Source organism: Canis aureus, chromosome 8 (assembly GCF_053574225.1).
Source record: "Canis aureus isolate CA01 chromosome 8, VMU_Caureus_v.1.0, whole genome shotgun sequence".
NCBI classification, from domain to species: Eukaryota; Metazoa; Chordata; class Mammalia; order Carnivora; family Canidae; genus Canis; species Canis aureus.
Genome location: NC_135618.1, coordinates 40,746,231 through 40,768,395, shown reverse-complemented (window position 1 = coordinate 40,768,395; position 22,165 = coordinate 40,746,231). Strand labels below are relative to the sequence as shown.

The following is a 22,165-nucleotide window of genomic DNA, read 5'->3' as shown; positions in this document are numbered from 1 at the left end:
GCCTCCGGAGACCCGCCTCCTCGCTCGGCACAAGGGTCCTGTCGCCGGTGCGGGAGGCTCGCTGCTCCGCCTCGGGCCCGCGGGGGGTAGGCGGGGGGCCGCGCGCCCGGCTGCTCTGCCAGCGGTTTGCCGTGTGACCCTGGGCGGGTCCCTGTTTTTTGTAAAAGAAAGAGAATATCGACGCCAAGAGTCCCAAGCCCACATACCTATGACACACCAGGCAGGCGGACCCCTTGGGTTACGGACACCTGGAGAGGTGGGGATGGGTGGGTAGGGAAACTGGGGGTCAGTCAGTGTAAGGGCTCAGCCCCTGTGACCTGCCCCAGTCTGCCAGAGTTTGAGGTTTTTCAAGATAAACTGGAAATCTGGGTTTTTTTTAGGTGAAATCTCTCAATGTGTTATTGTTGGTAGCTAATCCCAATTTCAAAAACTTTTGGGCAGGCCACACAGAGTCCTCCGAGAGCTTCCTAAATACAATTTCTAATGCTAAATCTGAGATCTGGGGTCCTTTTAGCAATGAGGGCCTTCAGGGAGGTGAGTATTCCTGGACCACCCTCTCCACATTTTAGGTGAAAAGATTGAGACACAGGAAGGGGAAATGACCTGAGTGCTGGAGAGGGTGGGATGGGGTGGGAGGCTGGGCCTCACCATCAGTGGGTGGGGCCTGGGTGTTGCTGAAGGTGGCCCTGGGGGGAGGAGGGTTGGGAGGCAGTGCCAGGGGGTAGACTAGTCCAGAAAAATCCCCTGCCTTGGAATATTCTAGGAAAATGCTCTGCCCTCCTCCATGTTTGTGGTCAGAGTGATGGGTCAGAGCCTTTAGGGACCTGTTCAACTCCCCCTTTCAGAGGGCCTTGGGATACCTGCTATCCCCTCCAGCCAGCCTGCACTACATGCTTTTCTTGGTATATGTAGATGTGGGGCATGGCTTGTGAACCTTTGCTCTTGGGCCAGTGCTGGCTCTCGGGTGTATTTCATTTGGCCTGTCTGGGACTTTTTAAAACTTTGAAGCCATTGCCAACATTGAAAAATCCGGTGGTTTCACATTAAAACGGGACTTCCCAGCTTGCCTTGAATAGGAACTCTGGGCAAGGACTGAGTGGTAGCTGCCCCCTCTGATGGAGGCACTGGCTGCCCCAGTCCCCACCACTCCCAGGTGTCTCCCAACAGCTACTTTATTCACTCACATTCCTGAAACATTTCAGTTTATGGTCAGTACTGTGTGGTTTTGGTCAGATGGCCCTGTGTCCCCTAAAGCTCTCAGGAAGGTCCACAGATGCCCCCGGGGGGTGGTGCTCTGAGCAACCCCACCTGACTTTCCCCAAAGAATAGGACTTCCTGACAGGCCCCAAAACTTCTTGCCTCTGTGTCCAGTTCTTGCTGATAGACCCCACCTGACTAAAGGGTCTCTCCCTCACTCCAGGTCTGAGCTAGGACTCACACATGCCATGTTCCTACTCACCCAGAGATGCAAGGGTAGTGTCTAGGGGACCTCCCTCCCTAGTTTCCCATTCTCTTCTCATAGGGGATCAAGGCACCCCACCACCTGCCCTTAAAACCTGGTTCTTGGGGATCCCTGGGTGGCTCAGTGGTTTAGCGCCTGCCTTCAGCCCTGGTTGTGCTCCTGAAGACCTGGGATCGAGTCCCACGTCAGGCTCCCTGCATGGAGCCTGCTTCTCCCTCTGCCTGTGTCTCTGCCCCCCCCCCCTGTCTCTCATGAATAAATAAAATCTTAAAAAAAAAAAAAAAAAAGAACCTGGTTCTTAAGGAGGCAAGGGAGTGTGAGCTTAGTCCAGTATGGGCGGGGTCCCAACTGCACAGCCTGGGTGACAGGGACAGATCCAAGGGATCTGGACTGCTTTGACCAGTGGCAATGCTAGGATGTCTGGGTTGGTGGGTCTGAAGAGGAGAGATGGGCGACGCCTGGGCCCCTCAGTGGTTGAGCATCTGTGTTTGGCTCAGGGTGTGGTCCCGCAGTCCTGGGATCGAGTCCCGCATAGGGTTCCCCACAAGGGAGCCTGCTTCTGCATCTCCATGTCTCTGCCTCTGTCTCTCTCTGTGTCTCTCACGAATGAATAAATAAAATATTTTTTTAAAAATGAAGAGGAGAGATGGGCTGGCACATAGAACCGGAAAACTCTTAAAGCTGTTTTTCCTGACAGATAGTACTTCCTGGGCTAATTCAGGAATATTGGGAAAGCTGATGGGATTATCAGGTGCTGACTCCTTCATGTGACCAAGCACCACCATTGTCCAGCATCTTCTGTGACTTGGACTTAAAGGGTCCCAATCTGGGCTCTAGACCTTCTATGACTGGGTCTAGGGCAGACCCCTGGACCTGGGTCAGAGTCCTTTCTAGTGACAGGCCTAGATGCCAGCCCTACCCCACACCATGGCAGCAGGAGGGTGCCAGTGCCAGCTCTTACCACGTCTGGTCCTCTGCCAAGCCAGAACTATGTTCTGCATTCCAGACCCAGACCTGGCTTGGCTCTCTTTACAAGCCCGGGGTCAGGCCCATGCCAGCTGTTGGCCAACCCTGGGGGCTGGGTGCCATGACCCCATTTCCTGGTCTGTGCCGTGGATGGCTCTGACTGAGGCCTGGAAGACTGGCCTGACCTGTTGGAGGAGCCAGCCCTGCCCTCCGTGACTTCCTGCCCCTGCCCCGCACCCCCCCCCCCAGCTCCTGAGTCAGTGGGCTGGCCAGTTGGGGTTGATGAAGTGGGAGTGCAGGGAGGCCAGGTGGAGCATCTTGAGGAGGGTGGTTTAGAGCACAGATGAGCTGTCAACGCCACCCACAGGCCCATTCCCCAGTTCTTGCCAAGGTGACAGCGGGGCCTCAAGAGGCACTCCACTTGCTCTCAGATGCTGCCCTGAGCTCATCACCTCATTTTCACATTCTCCTGTGTATCTCCACATGGTGATCTCCATTCGGCACACGTCTGATCTTGTCCCCTTTCATTTAAGATGTGTCTTCCACTTCTTGTTGCTTGTCCGATGGATGGAGGCAGAGTTCCCCGACTTATGTGCCAGGCCCCTTTCTGTCTGGCCTCTACCCATGCCATCCTGAGGCTCAGCCTCTCACCATTGCTGCCCAGGCCACTAGCCACATCATCCTTCACCCTATTTCTCAGATGGACCATGCATCACCCTGCCACACCTGCAGGTCCTTTCTGCTCTTTCTGCCTGGTACTCTCCCCACTTGGTTGATGCCTCCTCAACCCTTGGGGTGCAGGGAACATGCCCCTCCCCTGTGGCCAGCCAAGTCAGGTCCCCCTGCCCCCTGCCCTGTAGCCTCAGGGAACTTTTCCTTTGTGTGTGTTTATGTGTGTGTGTATTGGGGGTGGGGCTGTGTCTGCCTTTCAGACCAAGCCTTGAGCAATTTGAGGACAGAGGTAGGGTCTGTTGCACTCACTTCTGGTCACAGCTGCAGGCTGAGCCAGGGAGTTGGATGCAGAGCAGCCCAGCAGAGGAATGAATGATAGGGAATGAATGAATGAGCGAATGCAAGTCTTGTTAAAGTCACTGAAAGGACTTGCTTCCAACCCCAATGGAGCCAGCATCAGTGTGGGGGGGCACCTCAGGTCAGGCACCCACCTTGTCCCTCTGCTCCCCCACAGAAGGCAACAGTCAGACCAGGTCAAGAAGGGCAGTTCTGAGGCCAGCTCATCCTGCCCGCCCAAGGTAATTAAAGACCTTGTTACTCACAGACAGGTGACTGGCCCAGAGCACTTCAGGAAGCTGTGGAGACACCCAGGGCCCCACCCAGCTTCCCAGCCCACACTGTGGCTCCCAGTAAGGTGGGGGTGGGGGGCGGAAGGTGGGCAGCAGGCCGGCTTTGGGCAGCTGGCCAGAAGGGGATGGACAGGCAGGGGTAGGGGGGAAAGTGCCTTTTGTTGCCTGGGTGAGGGCTGGATGCAGCTGCCACAGCTGGGTGACCTCTGACTGCTGGGACCACAGTGAGGAAGGGGTTCTGTCTGAGGGTCAGTGCCCAGGCCCTTGGGTTCCCAGGGACATGAAACTAAGACCAGGAGAAGAAACAAACAGATGAAGGCACCTGTCAAAGTTCTCCTGGACAGTGATAGGCCATTGGCCTAGAGGAGCCTGACATAGAGCAGCAGGGGTGCTGGGGGCTTCCAGCCTGCCCCTGTGTTCCCAGCCCCTGCCTGCCACCCAAAGCCCCACCTGGGGAACAGAGTGACGACGGAGAATGGGGAGGGCAGGGGAGCACTGTGGTGAAGGAGGCCCTGGTCTAAGCCCCTGCCTTAGGCTTGGGCTCAGAGGCTTGAAGTCATCCTGAGGGGGGTTCTGAGTCTCTAAGATTTCATCAGGAGCCTGGGGGTATCTGAGGGGGTGTCCCCAAACCAGGATGACTACATTGGGCAGGGCTAGAGGGAGTCCCTGGTTCTGGCATGCCCACTCATCTTCCCAGGTAACTCTGGCCTGGTACCGTGGCTGGCCAAGGTGGGACCAGGGACAGAGCGTACGTAGGGTGTTTCTGGAGCTGCTGAGCCTGGGATGGAGCTCAGGACTGAGGTGTAGAAAGAGGGGCCAGCTCACCTATGCCCAGGACGCATGCAGGTCCTGGAGCAAAGCAGGTGAGCGGATGGAGGACCCAGGGCAAGAAAGGCTGGGACATGGGGGTGTGCTGGGCGTCAGTGTGTTGGTAGCACAGGGAGAGAAGGTGGAGGGTCCCAGCAGACAGGCTGGGTACAGCCACTCCTGGCCAGTGTGGTGCTTGGCTCGAGCCCCTGGTTGGAGTCATGAGGCTGACAGCTTCCAGCTGCCCATCCCACCAACTAGCCCTCTCCCACTCAGGTCTCTGATGCTCCTGCTGGACCCAGACTCCGGGCTCCTGATCCTGGCAGGAAAGGTGAGCAAGAAGCTGGAGTGGCTGTCCACATCAGCCCCCCAGGGTGGCGCCCTCACTTGCCAGGTCCATCCCAGTCTGACCTGGCCAGCCAGCTGGGAGATGGGATGGTGGGATGCCGGGATGCCATCTGCCCCCAGAGAGAAGCCAAAGTAGTGCTACCCATGCTCCACCCCTGGAAGGCTGAGTGGCCTTCAGGTGGGCATGACTATAAGTCCCACGAATGTCAGCTTTGTGGATAGGGCCAGCAATCAAGCAGTGTCAGCACACAGCAGGCACTTTATAAATCCTCAATGTGCCCTGTCCTTACTGCATGCATGTGAAGTCCACCAAGGACGCAGTCCAGAGCACAGGCGGTAGGAGCTGGTGTTAGACCCGGAGCATGCGCCGGGCCATCAGGGTGTGAGCAGCGAACAGCACTCAGGCTGGACTTGTTTCAGGGTGAGAGTCGGTTGTCCTGCTATGAGGTGTTGCCCCAGCAGCCAGCACTGAGCCCAGGTGAGCCCTGTTCTCCTCCGCCCTCCCCCTCCGCCCTCCCAGCCTCGCTGACTGCCTTTCTGCGGTGTCCCCCACAGTGACCCAGTGCCTCCTGGAAAGCGTGCTGCGGGGGGCAGCTCTTGTACCCCGGCGGGCGCTGGCTATCATGAACTGTGAGGTGCTCCGCGTCTTGCAGTTGAGCAACACAGCCATCGTGCCTGTCAGCTACCACGTGCCTCGCAAGGTGAGGGGGCCCAGGGTGAGGGCCTCGGAGGGCCTGGGAGGCCTGGACCTCACGGGCCACGTACCTATCTGCCACCAGGCTGTGGAGTTCCACGAGGACCTGTTCCCAGACACTGCAGGCTGCGTGCCCGCCTCCGACCCCCATGCCTGGTGGGCTGGGAGCAACCAGCAGGTAGGGCTACGGCCTGGCTGGCCCCTCCTGGCCTCCAACAGCCCCATGCACGGCTTTGCAGTCCAGCTCTCTGCTAACTCAGCTGCCCCGTGTCCCCCCATCCCTTACCTCCTCCCTCCCTCAAATGCCAGCCTCTTCCCACAGGTGCAGAAGGTTAGCCTCCACCCAGCTCACCGGCCCCACCCCAGCTTCACTTCCTGCCTGGTGCCCCCCATGGAGCCCTCCCTGGATGCAGCCCAGCCTGCAGAGACACCTGTGGGTGACACGGACCCCAGCGTGAGTGCTTGGGCTGTCTGCCTGTCCTCCCCATCACGCGGCCGCAGTGGTGCCCTGAGTCAAAGCTGGCAAGTGTGTGTGCACGCCTGCTGGTCTTTGAGCCTTTTTTAGCTGTTAAGCGCAACAGAGAGGAACTCGTGAAGCATAAATAAAGAACTTCGCACTCTTCTCTAAATTGAGCAACCACATGAAAAGCAAGACTTTCACAGAAAAATCCAGATTTTTGGCTTCTCTTGAAATGCAGGCAGATCTTAGCCGCACTGGGCCTGTCCTTCTACAGAGCTTAAAGCTGGCAGCTGCCACCCTCTTTCCCCACAGTCTGAAGCTTAGCTTGCCCTGTGCTACCTCCGGCCCTCGTCGGCGTTGGTGTTGGCACCTGGCACCCCACAGTGGGCTTCATGCCCCCATGGTGTCCCACAGCCCGGGAGGAGGGGCCCTGTCTTGCTCTTGGTTTGGCCAACACTTCCGGGGGCCTACTGGCTGACCCAGTATGCTTCTCCCCAGGAGGGCTTCTCCTCCCCACTCAGCTCTCTTGCCTCGCCCTCCACGCCCTCCAGCCTGGGGCCCTCACTCTCTAGCACCAGTGGCATCGGCACCAGCCCCAGCCAGAGGTCCCTACAGAGTCTGCTGGGTAAGTGTGTCAGGGCAGGAGCTAACCCTGTCTACATCCTCCTCCCCTCCTGGTGGGGTCACCTGTCCTTGTGGGATGAAACGAGTGTCAAGGAAGAGGGCAGCCTGGATGTTCTCTCGAGTCCTGGGCTCTCAAGCCTTGTTCCCAGGGCACGAGTTGTGTTGGCAGAGGCTGGGACATAGGCCGTGCCCCCTGCAGGTGTGCGGGCAGGCAGGCAGGGCATCCTCATGGGCCTCTGTCCCTGCCGCCTGCCAGGTCCCAGTTCCAAGTTCCGCCATGCTCAGGGCACTGTCTTGCACCGAGACAGCCACATCACCAATCTCAAGGGGCTCAACCTCACCACGCCTGGCGAGAGTGATGGATTCTGTGCCAACCGGCTGCGTGTGGCCGTGCCTTTGCTCAGCAGTGGTGGGCAGGTGGCTGTGCTTGAGGTGAGGGACACCACCCACCACAGTGCCCCCCTCTAGGCCCTGTAGGAAGCTAAGAGCATTGGGTATCCACACTGGCTCACACTCTCTGAGCATCCCCTTTAGTCCTGTCAGCTGTCCCGCAGGGATACCATCTTATCCCCATTTTACAGATGGAAGAGCACAGTGAGGCACAGAGAGGTTTGTGACCTGTTGGGTCACACAGCTGTGTAAGTGGTGGAGCTGGGATTCGAACCCAAATTGCCTGGGCCCCAAGCCTGAGCTCTTTCCACCACTCCACGCTGCCCCCCTTGCTTTCTGGGACCTTACAGTGGGCACTTGGGGCTCAAAGCACAAGATGGCCAAAGCAGAGAGCTTGAGCCACCCAGCAGTGGAGCATCAGCTGCAGAGGGTGGGGGCCCAGGCATGTTGCTTGCCCTGCAGCCCCTGGGGACTGAGCTCTCCGGCCTGTTACTGATGGGCCTCTGGGTGGGGATACCTCCCACAGCTGCAGAAGCCTGGCCGCCTGCCCGACACAGCACTGCCCACACTGCAGAATGGGGCAGCTGTGACTGATCTGGCTTGGGACCCCTTTGACCCCTACCGTCTTGCTGTGGGTAAGGAAGCTGGGCACTAGGTTCAAGGGAGGGTCCAGGGATCTGAAGGAGGGTAGGGGGAGCCTGGAGGTCTTGGGCACAGCAGAGATGAGCCTGCACTCCCTGCAGGCGGGGAGGATGCCAGGATCCGACTATGGCGGGTGCCCCCAGAGGGCCTGCAGGAAGTGCTTACGACACCTGAGGCTGTGCTCACAGGTCAGTTGGGCCCAGGGTGGGGGCTGGGAGACAGGTGGTGACTCCTGAGGGGCTCAGCATTATTCCATACCTCACCCCAAGGTCACACAGAGAAGATCTACTCTCTGCGCTTCCATCCACTGGCAGCCGACCTGCTGGCCTCCTCTTCCTATGACCTTACCATTCGGATCTGGGACCTGCAGGCTAGAGCCGAGCAGCTGAGGCTTCAGGGCCACCGGGACCAGGTAGGACATCTGTGGGGGCAAGGACCCACCCAGAGGCCTAGAGGCTACCTCTCACATCTTTGTCTGCACCTGCCTCCAGATTTTTAGCCTGGCCTGGAGTCCCAGCGGACAGCATCTGGCCACTGTCTGCAAGGATGGGTACTTGCGGGTCTATGAGCCCCGGGGTGGCCCCGAGCCCCTGCAGGTGAGCGAGATGCACTGGATGCAACCTTCAGAACTGCCTGAGGAACTGCTGTTGGGCCTCATGTGCTGTATCCCCACAGGAAGGCCCAGGGCCTGAGGGCGCCCGCGGAGCCCGTGTGGTCTGGGTGTGTGATGGTCAGTGTCTGCTGGTGTCTGGTTTTGACAGGTAAGGACTCTGGGACCACCATCCCCATCCTGAGACTTAAGCAGCTAATTGTGTGCTGCTTCCCTGGGCACATATACATCTCTAAGGCATCAGAAGCTATTCCTCCTACTCACTAGTAGGATGGATGGATGGATGGATGGATGGATGGATGGATGGATGGATGAATGAATGAATGGGTGGATGGGTGGGTGGATGATGGATGAGTGGGTGGGTGGATGGGAGGGAAGGAGGGAGGTGGGGAGGAAGAATGAGTCAACTGGGGACCCAGAGGGATAAGAGCCACTCCCTGCTGCCTGGAGCCCATGCCTGGTGGGGACCAAGTAAAGAATGTGAAACAACCAAGCCTACTGGAGAGGTCCCAGGGATGAGTATTTGGCACTTTGGAGGAGGGATCACAGAGGGCTTCCTAAGGGAGATGTCATCTGAACTGAGTCACAAAGAAACTAATAACCAGAAACCCAGAGAAGAGGGCATTTAAGTCTAGATGGAAAGGCCAGGAAGCTGACCACATGGCTAGGGCAAAGGATGAGAAGCAGAGTGTGGTGGCCACGAGACCAGTGCTGGTGTTAGACTGTGCTGAGGAGGGTCGGAGGGCAGCAGGGGGAGCAGTAGTCTGCTATGAGGTCAGCAGGTTAGGCCACTGTTGCATGACACCAGGCCAGTGGTTCTGAGAGCTGGATCAGGAAAGAGAATGGGGCAGCCCCGGTGGCGCAGCGGTTTAGCGCCGCCTGCAGCCGAGGGCGTGATCCTGGAAACCCTGGATCGAGTCCCATGTCGGGCTCCCTGCATGGAGCCTGCTTCTCCCCCTGCCTGTGTCTCTGCCTCTCTCTCTCTCTCTCTCTCTCTCTCTCTCTCTCTCTCTCTGTGTCTCTATGAATAAATAAAATCTTAAAAAAAAAAAAAAAAAAAGGAAAGAGAATGGACAGAGGCACTCTGCAGGACCCCTGGCCTGACAAGGTCAGGATGCTTGCTGGAGTGGAGTCCTTGCCCTGACCTAGGCCCCTGCAGCTCTAAGGACCTGCTTCTGCTCCCTGGGTCTCCTTGCAGCCGAAGTGAGCGCCAGCTGCTCCTATACCCCGCCGAGGCCCTGGCCGGTGGTCCTTTGGCAGTGCTGGGGCTGGACGTGGCTCCCTCGACCCTGCTTCCCAGCTATGACCCTGACACCAGCCTGGTGCTACTCACGGGCAAGGTGGGCTGGGGTGCAAGCAGGGGTGGTGGGTGGGGGAGAGGTGGAGAGGAAGGCAGCTTTAGCTGGCTGCCTCACTCTCACCAACCCCCAACCCAGGGTGACACCCGTGTGTTCCTGTACGAGCTGCTCCCTGAGGCTCCTTTCTTCCTGGAGTGCAATAGCTTCACCTCGACAGACCCCCACAAGGTGAGCCTGTGGGCCTCCGGGTCCTCCCCTATCTGTGGGACACAGGGCTCCCCCGCCCTCTCCCGGTCAGATAGGGAAGTGCAGAGGCCTGTGGGGTCAGCAGGTCACTGGGCCAGGGTGTGCCCGGCAGCTCTCAGGAGCTGGTTGTTAAACTCCACCATTATTAGAAATTAAACCATAAAATCTTAAGTTATGGGAACCTACAAATAAATTATATTAAAAGCCAGGGCAGTAAACATTCAGTGTATTGCTTACTTATTTTAGCCGATTTTACTGCTATTTGTGCTGTCCGGCTTTTTTGTACGTGTGGGAGCCATCAGTAGAGGTGTCATATGTACTCCCACACGTCCTCCCAACTCTGCATTGAACAAGCTGTGTTGGTGGTGTGAGATCGACATGGTGGGGGTTTTTACACCATAGAAAGAGGCTAATCAGGGCTATAGATCAGAGCATTTTTCCTCCAGAGAGCTAGTTGTTGGGCCTCCGCCAGCACACCACCGTTCAGGGACAGGCCATCATTCCGGGGGTCCTCAGTAGGGGCGTTGGCACTCCGTGAGGGCCCAGGTGTCAGCTCAGAGTCCCCTGCTTCCTCAGGGCTTCATCCTCCTGCCCAAGACAGAGTGTGACGTGCGGGAAGTAGAGTTTGCCCGGTGCCTGCGGCTTCGCCAGACCTCCCTGGAGCCTGTCGCTTTTCGGCTTCCCCGAGTCAGGGTGAGGTTAGGGGTCCAGCACCCCAACACTGGATCTCCCTTCTCAGCCTCTATCAGGGGCTTTGGCCCTATCACCAAACTGTCCTGTTTCACTGCTCTTTGGGCCAGTAACGGATACAGCTACTTTGCTAAGATTCTAAAACTGGCAGAAACCCCAGACCGGGGTCCTGGGTCTTTCCTTACCCCCTTCCCAAGGGATGCTGGTGTGCCCTGGGCCTGTGACAGGTGCTGCAGGGTAGCCCCTTCCTCTCCCTACAGAAAGAGTTCTTCCAAGATGATGTGTTCCCAGACACAACTGTGAGCTGGGAGCCAGTGCTCAGTGCCAAGGCCTGGCTGGGAGGTGCTAATGGGCAGCCCCGGCTTATCAGCCTGCAGCCCCCTGGCATGAGCCCAGGTAGGACAAGGACCTGGCGGGTGGTGAGTAGGAAGCAGGGCGGTGGGTGGGGATGGGGGAAAAGGGCAGGGAGCCAAGTCCAGGATCCCTCTGTCCCTGCTGGCACACAGAAACCTCCAGCACTCCTGAGAGTGGGGTGCTTCCATTTCCAGGCTCAGACTTGGAGCCTTTTGAGGGCAGGGTCCAGGGTCTGTGTTTCCACATTTCCCACTGCAACATGAACATGTGTGCATGTGCACACTGCCTGGTGCCCACAGCAGACCTTGTGAACAGAAGGTGGAATAGCTGTTATTGTTCCTCTGGGGTCTCTGCCACAGGATTCCCTAGGGAATGGTGCCAAAGGGTTGGGAGGAGTCCTTGTGGCAGGAGGGGTCTCTGATGTCTGATCCCTGTGCCTGCCCGCCCCAGTGAGCCAGGCTCCCCGTGAAGCCCCTGCCCGACGGGTCCCATCCTCAGCAATCTACCTGGAAGAGAAGTCAGACCAGCAAAAAAAGGAAGAGGTAGGCCCAGGAGAGGGTTGGCCAATGTGGGCATGCACGGGGTCCTGGCTGCACCTGGTGATTGCCTTCAGTTCTCTAGTACAACCCAGGCTGGGGCATGAGCCGGTGTCCCACTTCTCTCGGTTTGGCAGCTCGTTGGGGAGATCTTCCAGAGCCCTGAAGCTGACCCATGGGGTACAGGATGCAGGAAGCCAGGGAAGGGCAGAAGAAGCTTCCTCCGGCCTGGCTCAATCCAAACAGAGCCAAGTGCCTTTGGGACCCTGGCACATATTTGAGCGTCTGAGGCAGTGTGCAGAGACGGCTGCCCTGGGACTCCAGTGCTGCGAGTCAGCCTGCCTCTAGCTCTGCTGAGATGGCTTTTCTGTGAAAAGCATCCACTTTGTCATGGCTCTGATGAAAATGGCTTTTTTCACAACCTTGATGGATGGGATTTGAAGTATAGGGTCCTGTGTTCCTGGGGTTAGAAGTCCTATTCTGTTTCCTTCTTACCACTTCTCCTGTCTACTCTCCTAGCTGCTAAATGCTATGGTGGCAAAGCTGGGGAACCGGGAGGATCCGCTCCCCCAGGACTCCTTTGAAGGTGTGGACGAGGACGAGTGGGTGAGTGGATGAGAGGGCCCTGGCACCTCCGTCCTCCCTCCCTCCCTCACCCTGCAGCAGGCACCACCCTCCTTTTTCCACCTCTAAACCCCTCCCCTTTGGTTTATCTCCGCAGGACTAGCCTGCCCACCAGCTCACCAGCTACCTCTAGCCTCACCTGCCGCTGCCACCTCTTAGAAGCACCTGGTGTGCCCCCCCCCCCCCGCACACCTCACATGTCACCCTTCAACTGGAAGATGGCCCTTGGCCTTGGCACACCTTGTCCCAAAAGCCCTGGCTTCCTTTGGGCCTTGGGCACTTCTATGGCCTCTGGGCCCTGCTGCAACTCCTGTGGATTGTCTGCACCTCTGCTTTCTATGGGACTGGCTGCTTTTCCTCAGCTGCCTGCTAGCATGTGGAGCCAGGGGCATGGGAGTGGGGTGGGAAGGGAGTGGGGGGTCTGTAGCACATTCCTGGGCTGGTCCCAGCCTGAGCTGACTTTGCCCAGCACCTTCAGTCATTATGTGCCATGCCGTCTTGCCTGCTGTTCCACCTCTAGTCAAGAGCCTTGGGGGCTGGCCCCCTGCCAGGCCATTTGGAGCAGCACCAGTCTCAGGGGCCAGGGACCAGCTGCCTTCTTCCTCAGGTTTGAAACCAGGAGAAAGGGAGCATTACAGAGCTGATGGCCCAATTAAGGGGGGGGTGAACCCCTCAGGTACTGGCCTGAATATACCCTGGATGTTTTCAGCAATTAAACTTTTTAAACTGGCCACCTCTTGTGCTGCTGTGGTCTCTTGGCTGACTGGAAGGGGAAGGGGACAGGAGTATGTGTGAGGGCATTTTGGCTCTGGGTTCCCCCTTGCCCCGGGCCTCACTTTGTTCTTGAAGCCTTTTCAGCTGCTACAAGTTAGTTCACTCATCTAGCACATGGATACTGCTCTGGATGGTGATGAACGGGCCTCTCAAGGTACTTGTTAGAGTCTTCCTGTGCAGGCCAGCCAGACTGTGTGCAAAGAAGCAAACTGTAAGGAGACCTGTAAGGAAGACAAAATAGGGGCACCTGGCTGGTTCAGTTGGTAGAGCGTGCAACTCTTGACCTCAGGGTAGTGAGTTGGGCATAGAGATTGCTTAATTCACACACACAAAAAAATTATGTGAAAGGGAGCTGCGGAGATGCAGGGAGAGCAGGGTGTGCAAAGTCAAGAGAGGCAAGACCTGAAGGCAACTGAGCCACAGAGCTGAGAGAACACTTCAGACAAAAGGAAGGGCAGCCACTGCACTGAGGGAAGAAAATTTGGAGAGTTGGAGGAGAGGGCGGTGGTCCAAAACAATCCAGGGCAGCCCAATTTATGTTCATTCAGTGATGGTGTGCTGAGTGCCTCCCACGTGCCGGCCACCCATCCAAGAGTGGAGAAAAGAGGAAAGTCCTGCCCACCAGGGATCCACCTTCTGGGGGAAAGAACAGATTATAAGCAGCGCACATAAAATAAATGAATTCTATAATATGGCAGAAGGCGATGAGTAAGAACTTTGGGGGTAAAAATAGAGGGGACTGAGAGCCAGACACAGAAGCCACAGACAGGATGATTCCACTTCCAAGAGCTGTTCACAGGGGACAAACCATAGACGGGCCCAAGCTTAGTGGTCAGGGCCTGGGGGGGCGGTGGCCAGTGCTGATGCGAAGGGAGTTTGGGGGGCGGTGATGAAAATGTTCTGGTGTTCTGGTGGTGATGGTTGCACAACTCTGTGGATACACTAAGAAGCGCTGACTGAATTATGCACTTTAGTGAACCGGATGGTGTGTGAACTTTATCCCAAAGGGTTACTAAAGCACAAAAGAATGCGGGGCAAGTTGCAGCATTGGTAGCAGGTTGGGGTGAGCCTCCTTGGGAAGGTGACATCGAGCAAGCACTTGAAGGGGGAGAGAGAGAGATCTCTTTCCCAGATAGAAGGAAACTAGAAGGAAGCCCGTTTTGAGGTTTCCTGTTTTCTTTTTTTTTTTTTTTAATTTTTATTTATCTATGATAGTCACACAGAGAGAGAGAGAGAGAGAGGCAGAGACACAGGCAGAGGGAGAAGCCGGCTCCATGCACCGGGAGCCCGACGTGGGATTCGATCCCGGGTCTCCAGGATCGCGCCCTGGGCCAAAGGCAGGTGCCAAACCGCTGCGCCACCCAGGGATCCCAGGTTTCCTGTTTTCTTACATATTTGTGAGCCTTTGGCATCCTCCTCTTCGTGGGGTGTTGTATGTTTACTTCATGTCCTTTAGTACCAAATATCTTGGCAAAATCCAGGGAAGAGGTTGCTTGCCCCTCATTTGACAGATGTGTCTATCCTGGGGCACGTCGCGCAGCAGGGCGAACGCGAGGGCCACCGCGGGTCCTAGGACCGCCCATCACCTGAGCGCGGCTCCGCCTACCGCCGTGACGTCACGGGTCCCGTCCCGCCCCCCCGGAGGGAGCAACGCGCATGCCCAGCGCGGCGTCACGCACGCGCTCTCTCTCCCTTGACCTCTGACCTGCCGGCCGCCTTTGAGCTGGGGCCGCGGGGCCAGGAAGCCGGACCCCGCAACCCTGAGGCGGAGCGGCCAGCATGGTGAGGCACGAGCGGGCGCTGCCGGGCGGTGAGGGAGGCCGGGCTGGGGCCGGGGCCGGGGCCGGGGCCGGGAGCGTCGCACCGGGAGGACCGCGGCGGGGGCCGGCGGCCCGGGGCCACGGAGGCCTCTCGCCCAGAAGGCGGCGCGGGCCTGGCTGGCCGGAAAATGCCCAGCACAGGCGGCCGCCGCGTGCCCCCTGCCGCGCCGGAGGTCGGGTCCAGCCCGGGAGCCCTGCGCGGCCGCGCGGCCCGTTGGCGGTGTCGCCCTTTGGAAACGGACGAAACGGGCGCCGAGACTTTGCCAAGGAAGTGGCTGGCCTGGGACTCGAGCGGGCCCCGCGACCCCGAAAGCTGAGCGTCTCCGCGTTTCCTGTGGCACCCGCAGCCAGTCCGCAGACCCGGGCCACGCTGGCGGAGACGAGTCCCCTGGGGACCCTTTAAACACGCAGCATCCTGAGCTCTGTCCTCGGAGGCAGCCGGTTTGGGGAGCCCCTTATTAACCAATAAGAAGGATAACACAAGAGCTTGCAAGGCCCCCAGGCCCTTGCACTGGAAGCCTCACGTGGATTCTCTCATTTAATGCTTGTGAAATGCATAGGGCCATGGTCCCCATTTCACAGAGTAGGAGCCTGAATCTCAGAGTTGGATTCCTCCAGGGTCGTTTCATCCAGCCGTGCCAGAGGCGGGTGTTGAGCCGGGTCATGCCCAACCCTTGGACCGCGGCCTGCTCACGCATTCCTGCCTGTAACTCTGAGCCCCCCTCAAGAGCCACGTAAAATGTTGCTCTGGACCAGTCTGTATCCTAAAGGAGGAATCAGGCAAGTCTGTAAAATAGGACAGAACAGATAGTGCTCTGGGAAGGTTTGGCTTAGAGGGAATATGGGAGTATTGTGTTGTCTTTTTTTTTTTTTTTAAGATTTTATTTATTCATGAGCGACGCAAAGAGAGGCAGACACACAGGCAGCGGGAGAAGCAGGCTCCATGCAGGGAGCCCAATGTGGAACTCGATCTCAGGACCCTGGGGTCACGCCCTGGGCCAAAGGCAGCCACCCAGGCATCCCTCCTGTTAAGTCTTGAAGGATGTTGGGTTTTGATGGAGTATCAGAGTAGTAGGGACGATGTAGTCAAGGTTAATGGGTATTGGGGGTTTTTTTTGGGGGGGTGATGAAAATGTTCCAGGACTAGTAATATTCTGTACTTTTTAGTGTGTTTACAGAGGTATGTGAATACCCTAAAATCACTGAATACTTGAGTGACTTGTATGGTGTGTGTGTGTTGGGAGACATGGGGGTAAAAGAAGTAAGAGCTGATCTAGAAGTAGATGGTGTGGCTGCAGGGCCGAGAGGTGAGGGGAGAGAAAACCAGAGCCGTTGTAGCTGTCCAAGGTGAGATTGCCCAGCTGAGAAGTGGGCTGAATTTGCAGGCCCTGGCCGCGGAGTTGTGTGTATTGGAGGATGGCCTGAGTCCTCCAGCAGAGGGAGCGGTAGGCATTTGGAAACCCTGTCTGGGGACATAGTTTTGCTGATGATGGCCTGGTTAAGTGTCACATTCATTCAAATACGATCGATTGGGCTGCCATGCCAGCCATAGGCGGGGGCGCCAGGTTTACTGTGGTCCTGACTGCCCTCCCACCTAGTCGTGATGCCAGCAGCTGTTTGCAGGGGCTTTGGGGTGAACATCCTCAAGAAGGGGGTGAGTCTCAGTGGCAGTGTCTGCCCAGCAGCCCAGGGGCTGAGAACTAAGCTTTGAAGGGAACATTGCACATCCGAGCTGTCTGAAAACCAGGTTCCCTTCGTAATGCACCTCACCTGAGATGCGCCACATTCCTCCGTGTCCCCCAACGCTTGCCTGTGGTCTTCTGTCCCAGCTGCAGAGCTGTGGTTCTGCATTGGGCTATGTCGTTCCTCAGATGAGAAAGCAGATGTGTCATCCACAGTGGCTCCCAGGCTCGGCGACCTGTGTCTCTGACCTCTGCTCCTCGACTGGCAGCTTGGCCTGAGTTGGATGCCATGTCAGCTGACTGTTCTTGTCCAGGGTCTTCAGGCCCAAGTGTCAGTCAGTGGACTATGGGATGTTTGGGGACTTTCTAGGAGAGACCTCAGCCAGTGGCTGCCATCATCTCCTCTTGTAACTGGCAGAACAATGATCTGGCTGACCCACAGCTGGCACTGGGTACTGAATAGATGGATGAGAAGCTTGGCCATACTGCCTGATGTCTGGACCGTCCAGCACCAAGCAGGGTCTAGTCCAGAAGCAAAGGCAGCTGTTGGGCTGCTTTGAACCTGCCACTGACTGGTTGGGTTTATGTGGATTGCCTTCTGAGGACCTTGCAGCCCTCCTGTAAGGAAGGTATGATTCTCTCCGTTTTGCAGATAAGAAAACAGGTTCAGAGAGGTTGAGTAATTTATGCAGGGCCACACAGCTAGCGAAGACAAGCTGGGAGTCCAGGTTTAAGCTCCAAAGCAGTCCTCTCCCTCCTCTTCCACACCGCTTCTCAGTGCTCTTGGCACGGAGCCTGGCTTTTTGCAGCCTTCTCCCCTGAGGAATCAGTGGCTATATCAAATGAGTTGCCTTATTGGGAAAGGCTTTGCTACTCCATAGTATCTGACCATTGTCCGGTTTTGTGAAATCAGTGTAATAAATGTAAAGCGACATTTATTTTTTTTTTAATTTTTTTTTTTAATTTTTATTTATTCATGATAGGCACACAGTGAGAGAGAGAGAGGCAGAGACACAGGCAGAGGGAGAAGCAGGCTCCATGCACCGGGAGCCTGACGTGGGATTCGATACCGGATCTCCAGGATCGCGCCCTGGGCCAAAGGCAGGCGCCAAACTGCTGCGCCACCCAGGGATCCCTAAAGCGACATTTATTGAGTAGCTACTGTATCATCAGACTCTGTGTCAGGCACTTTACATTGTCTCATCACATCCATCTGACAGTGCTGTTTTTGACCACATTTCACAGGTGAGGAAACAGGCCGAGGGAACATAAGAGCTTGTGCAGGGCATGCAGCTGGGATTTGCACACAGGTGATCCCAGAGCTTGCCTGTATGACCACACACCACACTTCATCCCCTGGAGAAGCCTCCCACAGGAACATTCGTGGCCTTGGTGGGCCAGCCAGGCTGCTCCCTTGGCCAGCCAGGGTAGCCTCTGAAACTGCAGGCTACCCCAGCCTGTTCTGCAGCCATGGAGCTCTGGCAGCAGGAACGATGGGGCCACTGTGGTTGAAGCCAGCAGCGCCAGCTGGGGAAGCTGCCCAGTTACAGTCTCAGTCCTTAACGTTCATTGTTGAGCAACAGCCACTGCTCAGAGCAGAGAAGTGAGGTTGCACTGGGGTGTATGGCAACAGGTAAAGGTATGGTCTGAGGCCCGAGGGGTGTGTAGGCCGAGGGAACCCTGTGAAGTCACCTACTGGCCTGTCAGCCTCTTTGTAACTCAGACGGGACCAGAAGTCCATCAGGGAACTGTCCTGTCCCGCTTCAGAGGGGCTTTGGGCACGGAGGGAGAAGTTGGGCAACTTCCCAACCTGCAGTGCATCCGTTATTTGTCTTGACACCTGCACTGCAGCTGTCTGCAGCACCACCCCCTCCCTTTGATCACTGGAGCCTTTGCTGAGCTCTGCTTTCTGGTGTGAAATACAGGGCTTATGAAATTTCAACTTACTTGTGAAATCCAAACCGCTTCCATTTATTTTTTACTACTAACGTCCCAGAACTACCATCTCACCCCGCCCATAAGGGCAGGTTCATTGGAAGCCAAACAAGGGCAGTTCTGGAGTCCAGATCCCCCTGGAATCTGATGAGCTCTTCTTTGGCCTCTGGGTTGGGTCCTTGATCCTGGTCAGGTTGCTCAGTTGCCCTCCCTGCAGGACTCTGTGTGTGGTGGGCGGCCTGTGGAGGCCATGGCTAACAGCACCGATTTGGGGTCCTGGCCGTGTCCTCAGGCTGACCACTAAACCTCTGGTCCTCGTGTCGAGTTTTTGGATTAAATGGCACAGTGACTGGCACCCAGGATGAGGTGATACTTGTTGACTCGCAGAACATGTGACTGCAGACAAGTGCAGAGAAGAGGAAGGGGAACCATGGGGTGTGCCCCCGTGAGTGGTGTCGACCTGCAGTGGGGGCGCTCCGGGACCTCTGCACACCCGTGTTGCACTGTCTCCCACACCTGGCCATTTCCCAGTGTGCTGTCTGTATGTAATCTCTGTCCTCAATCAAGTCTGGGTGGTTTCCCATCTCAGCCACCTTTTTCGTCTTGTCTCGAACGACTTTAAAAGTTCCCTATGCTCTTGCCTGCTCCCTTTACGTAAAGGACAACCTTTACGTTTTCTCCTGTTGGGCTCACCCCGGTCCCTCTGCCTTGAAAGCCCCAATATTCCCATTGTGATTCTCCCTGCCCTCAAAATCCAGCCCAGTAGAAATAGGCAGTGTGCAGGAGCTCTGCGGGCACAGCTGGCTCCTGTGTGTCCTTGTAGGCTGAGCGCTGAGCAAGCTTAGCTGACGCTGCATGTGTTTGAACCAGTGGAGGAACTGGTGACCAGTCCTGCTCTCCCTCACCAGTTGGTCCTCGGTATCTTTGGCTAAGTACCTCCCTAGTGGGCTCTTGGCTGCTTGAAGGTGGAGTGTTTTTCTCTTTTGTTCTGTTGTTTGGAAGAGTGGTGAATAGTCTTGGGAGAAGGGAGGTAGCACCAGGCTCCCGGAGTCTCCTACTGGTTGAACAGAGATTGGAACTGCCCATCCCAGAAGCATGGAAGGCCTGGCCTGGCAGCGATGAATCTGTGGTGGGTCTGGGATGAGCCCCCTGGCTCTGCTCTGTGCCCTAGTGTTGCTTTTCTGAAGTCTCTGTGCCCTGCAGCCCCATTGCCTTAGTCCCTGTCCTCCTGTCTGAAGATCAGGGGGGTCCCATCTGCCTCTGGAGACTCCCTCAGGTTCACCCCCCAGCCGTCTATCCAGTGAGCACCTGAAGCCACCCAAAGCAGAGGCTTTTTATCAGGGTACTTTGGAAGAAGTTGCCTGTGGCTGCTGCTCTGTGCTTCACAACCTCAGAGACCTTACATTCAGCAGCCACTTCCAGGGTCCTGTCTCTGGAGAATGTAACCTGCTAACCAGGTACCTGCTTTGCCCACAGGCCAAATACCTGGCCCAGATCATTGTGATGGGGGTGCAGGTGGTGGGCAGAGCCTTTGCCCGGGCCCTGCGGCAGGAGTTTGCAGGTAAGCCTGAGCCCTGGGAGTTCCTGCCCAGGTCACATTTTCCTCCTATCTGTGGCCCCTCATTGTGGCCCTATGGTGAATGCAGGGAACCCCTCTGCAGGCTGGGGTTCTGGCTACCTGGCATTTCCCAGTGCGGGAGGACATTGTGGGATTTTAGGGCATTCTCATAAAAGGGAAACCTGGTTGACCTGAACATTGAGGTAGGAGTTGGCAAGCTTGTTCACCTGGCTACCTATTTTTGTAAATAAAGTTTTATTGGAACACAGCCATACCCTCTGGCTGCTTACAGGGCAGTCCAGTAATTGCAACACAGACTTTAATTGGCTTGCAAAGCCTAGAATATTTACTCTTTGACCCTTTAAGAAAAAGTTTAATGGCTACTGAATCTAAGGTCACTGAAAGGGAAGAGGTCACCTGAGCTACCTGCTTTGGTGGCCTAGGTAACTGGTGGGCAGCCAGGTCTCAACTGAGCTATTACTGCCTCTTCCCACCTGCAGCTTCACTCTGCTTCCCATTATGGCCTAAAGCTCCCCAACATGCTGTCACTTGGGATGAGGGATAAGGGAGAGACGTGGGACAGGGACCTCTCGTGCTCTAGGTTGGAACCATACCCCTTGCCCACTGTCCCAGTGGGGTAAATCTGTCCTCACTTCATATACTCCCCACCCACTCCCCCAAATACAACCGCTCCTGGAGAAGGGATGCACCCTGTCCCTGCATGTGTCTTTTCCCCTGCCACCTGGCAGGCTGAGCTGCCCACTTGGAATGCCCAGGGGAACCCCTGGGCTGCTAAAGGTTGAGCACTCACCCATGTGTCCACACAGCCAGCCGGGCAGCAGCTGATGCTCGAGGACGTGCTGGACACCAGTCTGCAGCTGCCTCCAACCTGTCTGGCCTCAGCCTCCAAGAGGCCCAGCAGATTCTCAATGTCTCCAAGCTGAGCCCGGAGGAGATCCAAAAGGTGAGACTGGTTCTGAGACAGGCCTTGCCTCGGCAGACCAGATCAGGGGCTGCAGGGTCAGGCCACCAGAATCAGGAAGAGTGAAGGTGGCCCAGGGAAAGGGGCAGATATGGAGGCTGTGGCTGCAGCCAGTGTGGACGCCCTCGTTGTGGGAGCTGCTGTCTCTCCTTTGTTTTTAGGCCCAAGGCAGGCAGTGGCCAAGGCAGAGTTCCTTCCCTCCGTGGGTACCTGTCCACCTTTCTGTCCCCTAGCAGTGACAGGTGGCTTCTGGGGTTGCATAGCAGGGCACGTGGGGCAGCAGGGTTGAACCCTTTGGCTTTCCTTCTTTGTCATTTCCTAGCTTCCCCTGCCTCTGTAACCCAGAGACCGCACACCCTCTCACCGTGTCTCTCCCCGCCCCCCCAGAATTACGAACACCTGTTCAAGGTGAACGATAAATCCGTGGGTGGCTCCTTCTACCTGCAATCCAAGGTAAGTGCTCTTGAGGTTGGGAGGAGGTTAAGCCAAGGGCCTGTTCTTACTGGGGGTCCCTTATTTCCAGGCAGTTCAGAGCCTGACAGGCAGGAAGGCCCCAGGTCCTTCCCTGATGCCCCAGCCTCAGGCAGGCCCTCCTCGACTGCCATTCCCTCTGGCTATCTCAGCTCCACAGGGCCTGGCCGATTGGGCTGAATTGGCCTGGGCCCTCTGTCACCCTGTGGAGTGGCCCTCCTAGCAGCCATGGCTGTGAGGGAACAGGACCACTAGCCGGCAGACGGCAGGGTGTGCCTGGGCCTGGTCGCCTGGGGAATGCTGCGCACCGGCAGAGGCAGCACTTGTGTTTCCCAAGCTGTTAGCTCAGATATGCCCACTGCTCTGCGGGAACCGGAAAGGACAGAGGCCCATCCCACTCGCTCACTGCCCTACCCGGTTCTAACTCCCTCCCCAGGTGGTCCGAGCTTGGGAGCGCCTGCAGGAGGAGCTCAGGATCCAGGCCCAGGAGGACAGAGAGAAGGAGCAGATGCCCAAAACGTGACCACTCAGCTCCTCCTACTGTACCCCATCCACCTCCTCTAATTTATAGTTTGGTAATAAATGTCTTTTCCGCATTTTTCAATGCACATATCCAGATTCCAGAAGGCAGGCTGCTCTTCCGGCCAGTGGGGAGGGGAGGCAGCAACACTATATCCCTGTTAACATGCCTTTGACACCCTGCAGGGCTGGGGTGGGTGAGGTTGGCCAGAAGCCAGCCAGTCCAGCCCTGCCCGTTGAGCTGTCGTGTACCAGACGTGGCCACTTCTGTTGTCAGGGTGCCAGCTCCAGGCCCCTCCAGCATCACCATCCTCAGACTTGCCCTTGCCCTTCCCTCTGGGTACAGAGCCCTGGGCCCCTGGCTCTGTCACA

General features: G+C 56.9%; 2 protein-coding genes across 6 annotated transcripts in view; both read left to right on the top strand.

The window, feature by feature from the left end:
- CORO7 (coronin 7) overlaps nucleotides 1-12,783 on the top strand; it is a 58,572-nt gene extending 45,789 nt beyond the window's left edge. For 2 of the 4 annotated variants that reach the window (XM_077906418.1, XM_077906415.1), the window contains 19 exons: nucleotides 4,813-4,867; nucleotides 5,305-5,362; nucleotides 5,440-5,585; nucleotides 5,664-5,756; nucleotides 5,901-6,032; nucleotides 6,537-6,663; nucleotides 6,919-7,094; nucleotides 7,579-7,687; nucleotides 7,796-7,882; nucleotides 7,964-8,106; nucleotides 8,186-8,290; nucleotides 8,370-8,455; nucleotides 9,503-9,644; nucleotides 9,741-9,830; nucleotides 10,425-10,541; nucleotides 10,799-10,934; nucleotides 11,343-11,434; nucleotides 11,948-12,014; nucleotides 12,150-12,783. In XM_077906418.1, coding sequence (XP_077762544.1) covers nucleotides 4,813-4,867; nucleotides 5,305-5,362; nucleotides 5,440-5,585; nucleotides 5,664-5,756; nucleotides 5,901-6,032; nucleotides 6,537-6,663; nucleotides 6,919-7,094; nucleotides 7,579-7,687; nucleotides 7,796-7,882; nucleotides 7,964-8,106; nucleotides 8,186-8,290; nucleotides 8,370-8,455; nucleotides 9,503-9,644; nucleotides 9,741-9,830; nucleotides 10,425-10,541; nucleotides 10,799-10,934; nucleotides 11,343-11,434; nucleotides 11,948-12,014; nucleotides 12,150-12,211 — 2,023 coding nt within the window. In that variant the 3' untranslated portion in view covers nucleotides 12,212-12,783. Of the gene's footprint in view, nucleotides 1-4,812; nucleotides 4,868-5,304; nucleotides 5,363-5,439; nucleotides 5,586-5,663; nucleotides 5,757-5,900; nucleotides 6,033-6,536; nucleotides 6,664-6,918; nucleotides 7,095-7,578; nucleotides 7,688-7,795; nucleotides 7,883-7,963; nucleotides 8,107-8,185; nucleotides 8,291-8,369; nucleotides 8,456-9,502; nucleotides 9,645-9,740; nucleotides 9,831-10,424; nucleotides 10,542-10,798; nucleotides 10,935-11,342; nucleotides 11,435-11,947; nucleotides 12,035-12,149 lie in introns of all 4 variants that reach the window. The other 2 variants (XM_077906416.1, XM_077906419.1) reach the window with 2 other exon arrangements.
- Nucleotides 12,784-14,450: 1,667 nt separating this feature from the next.
- On the top strand, nucleotides 14,451-21,870 carry PAM16 (presequence translocase associated motor 16). Of its 2 annotated transcripts, none has more exons than XM_077906424.1 (5): nucleotides 14,451-14,608; nucleotides 19,740-19,824; nucleotides 20,649-20,785; nucleotides 21,191-21,256; nucleotides 21,711-21,870. In XM_077906424.1, the coding sequence occupies exons 1-5, from the start codon at nucleotides 14,606-14,608 to the stop codon at nucleotides 21,795-21,797; spliced, it is 378 nt and encodes a 125-aa protein (XP_077762550.1). In that variant the 5' UTR covers nucleotides 14,451-14,605; the 3' UTR covers nucleotides 21,798-21,870. The 2 variants fall into 2 exon arrangements, with proteins under 2 accessions (XP_077762550.1, XP_077762551.1); XM_077906425.1 differs by lacking the exon at nucleotides 14,451-14,608 and adding an exon at nucleotides 14,948-15,426.
- Nucleotides 21,871-22,165: the final 295 nt, after the last annotated feature.

What these genes read in the sequence shown, in the direction of transcription:
- PAM16 (XM_077906424.1), top strand. An exon ending in CCTGCGGCAGGAGTTTGCAG is followed by an intron (nt 19,825 to 20,648) that starts GTAAGCCTGAGC and finishes GTGTCCACACAG; the next exon opens with CCAGCCGGGCAGCAGCTGAT. An exon ending in GCCCGGAGGAGATCCAAAAG is followed by an intron (nt 20,786 to 21,190) that starts GTGAGACTGGTT and finishes CCGCCCCCCCAG; the next exon opens with AATTACGAACACCTGTTCAA.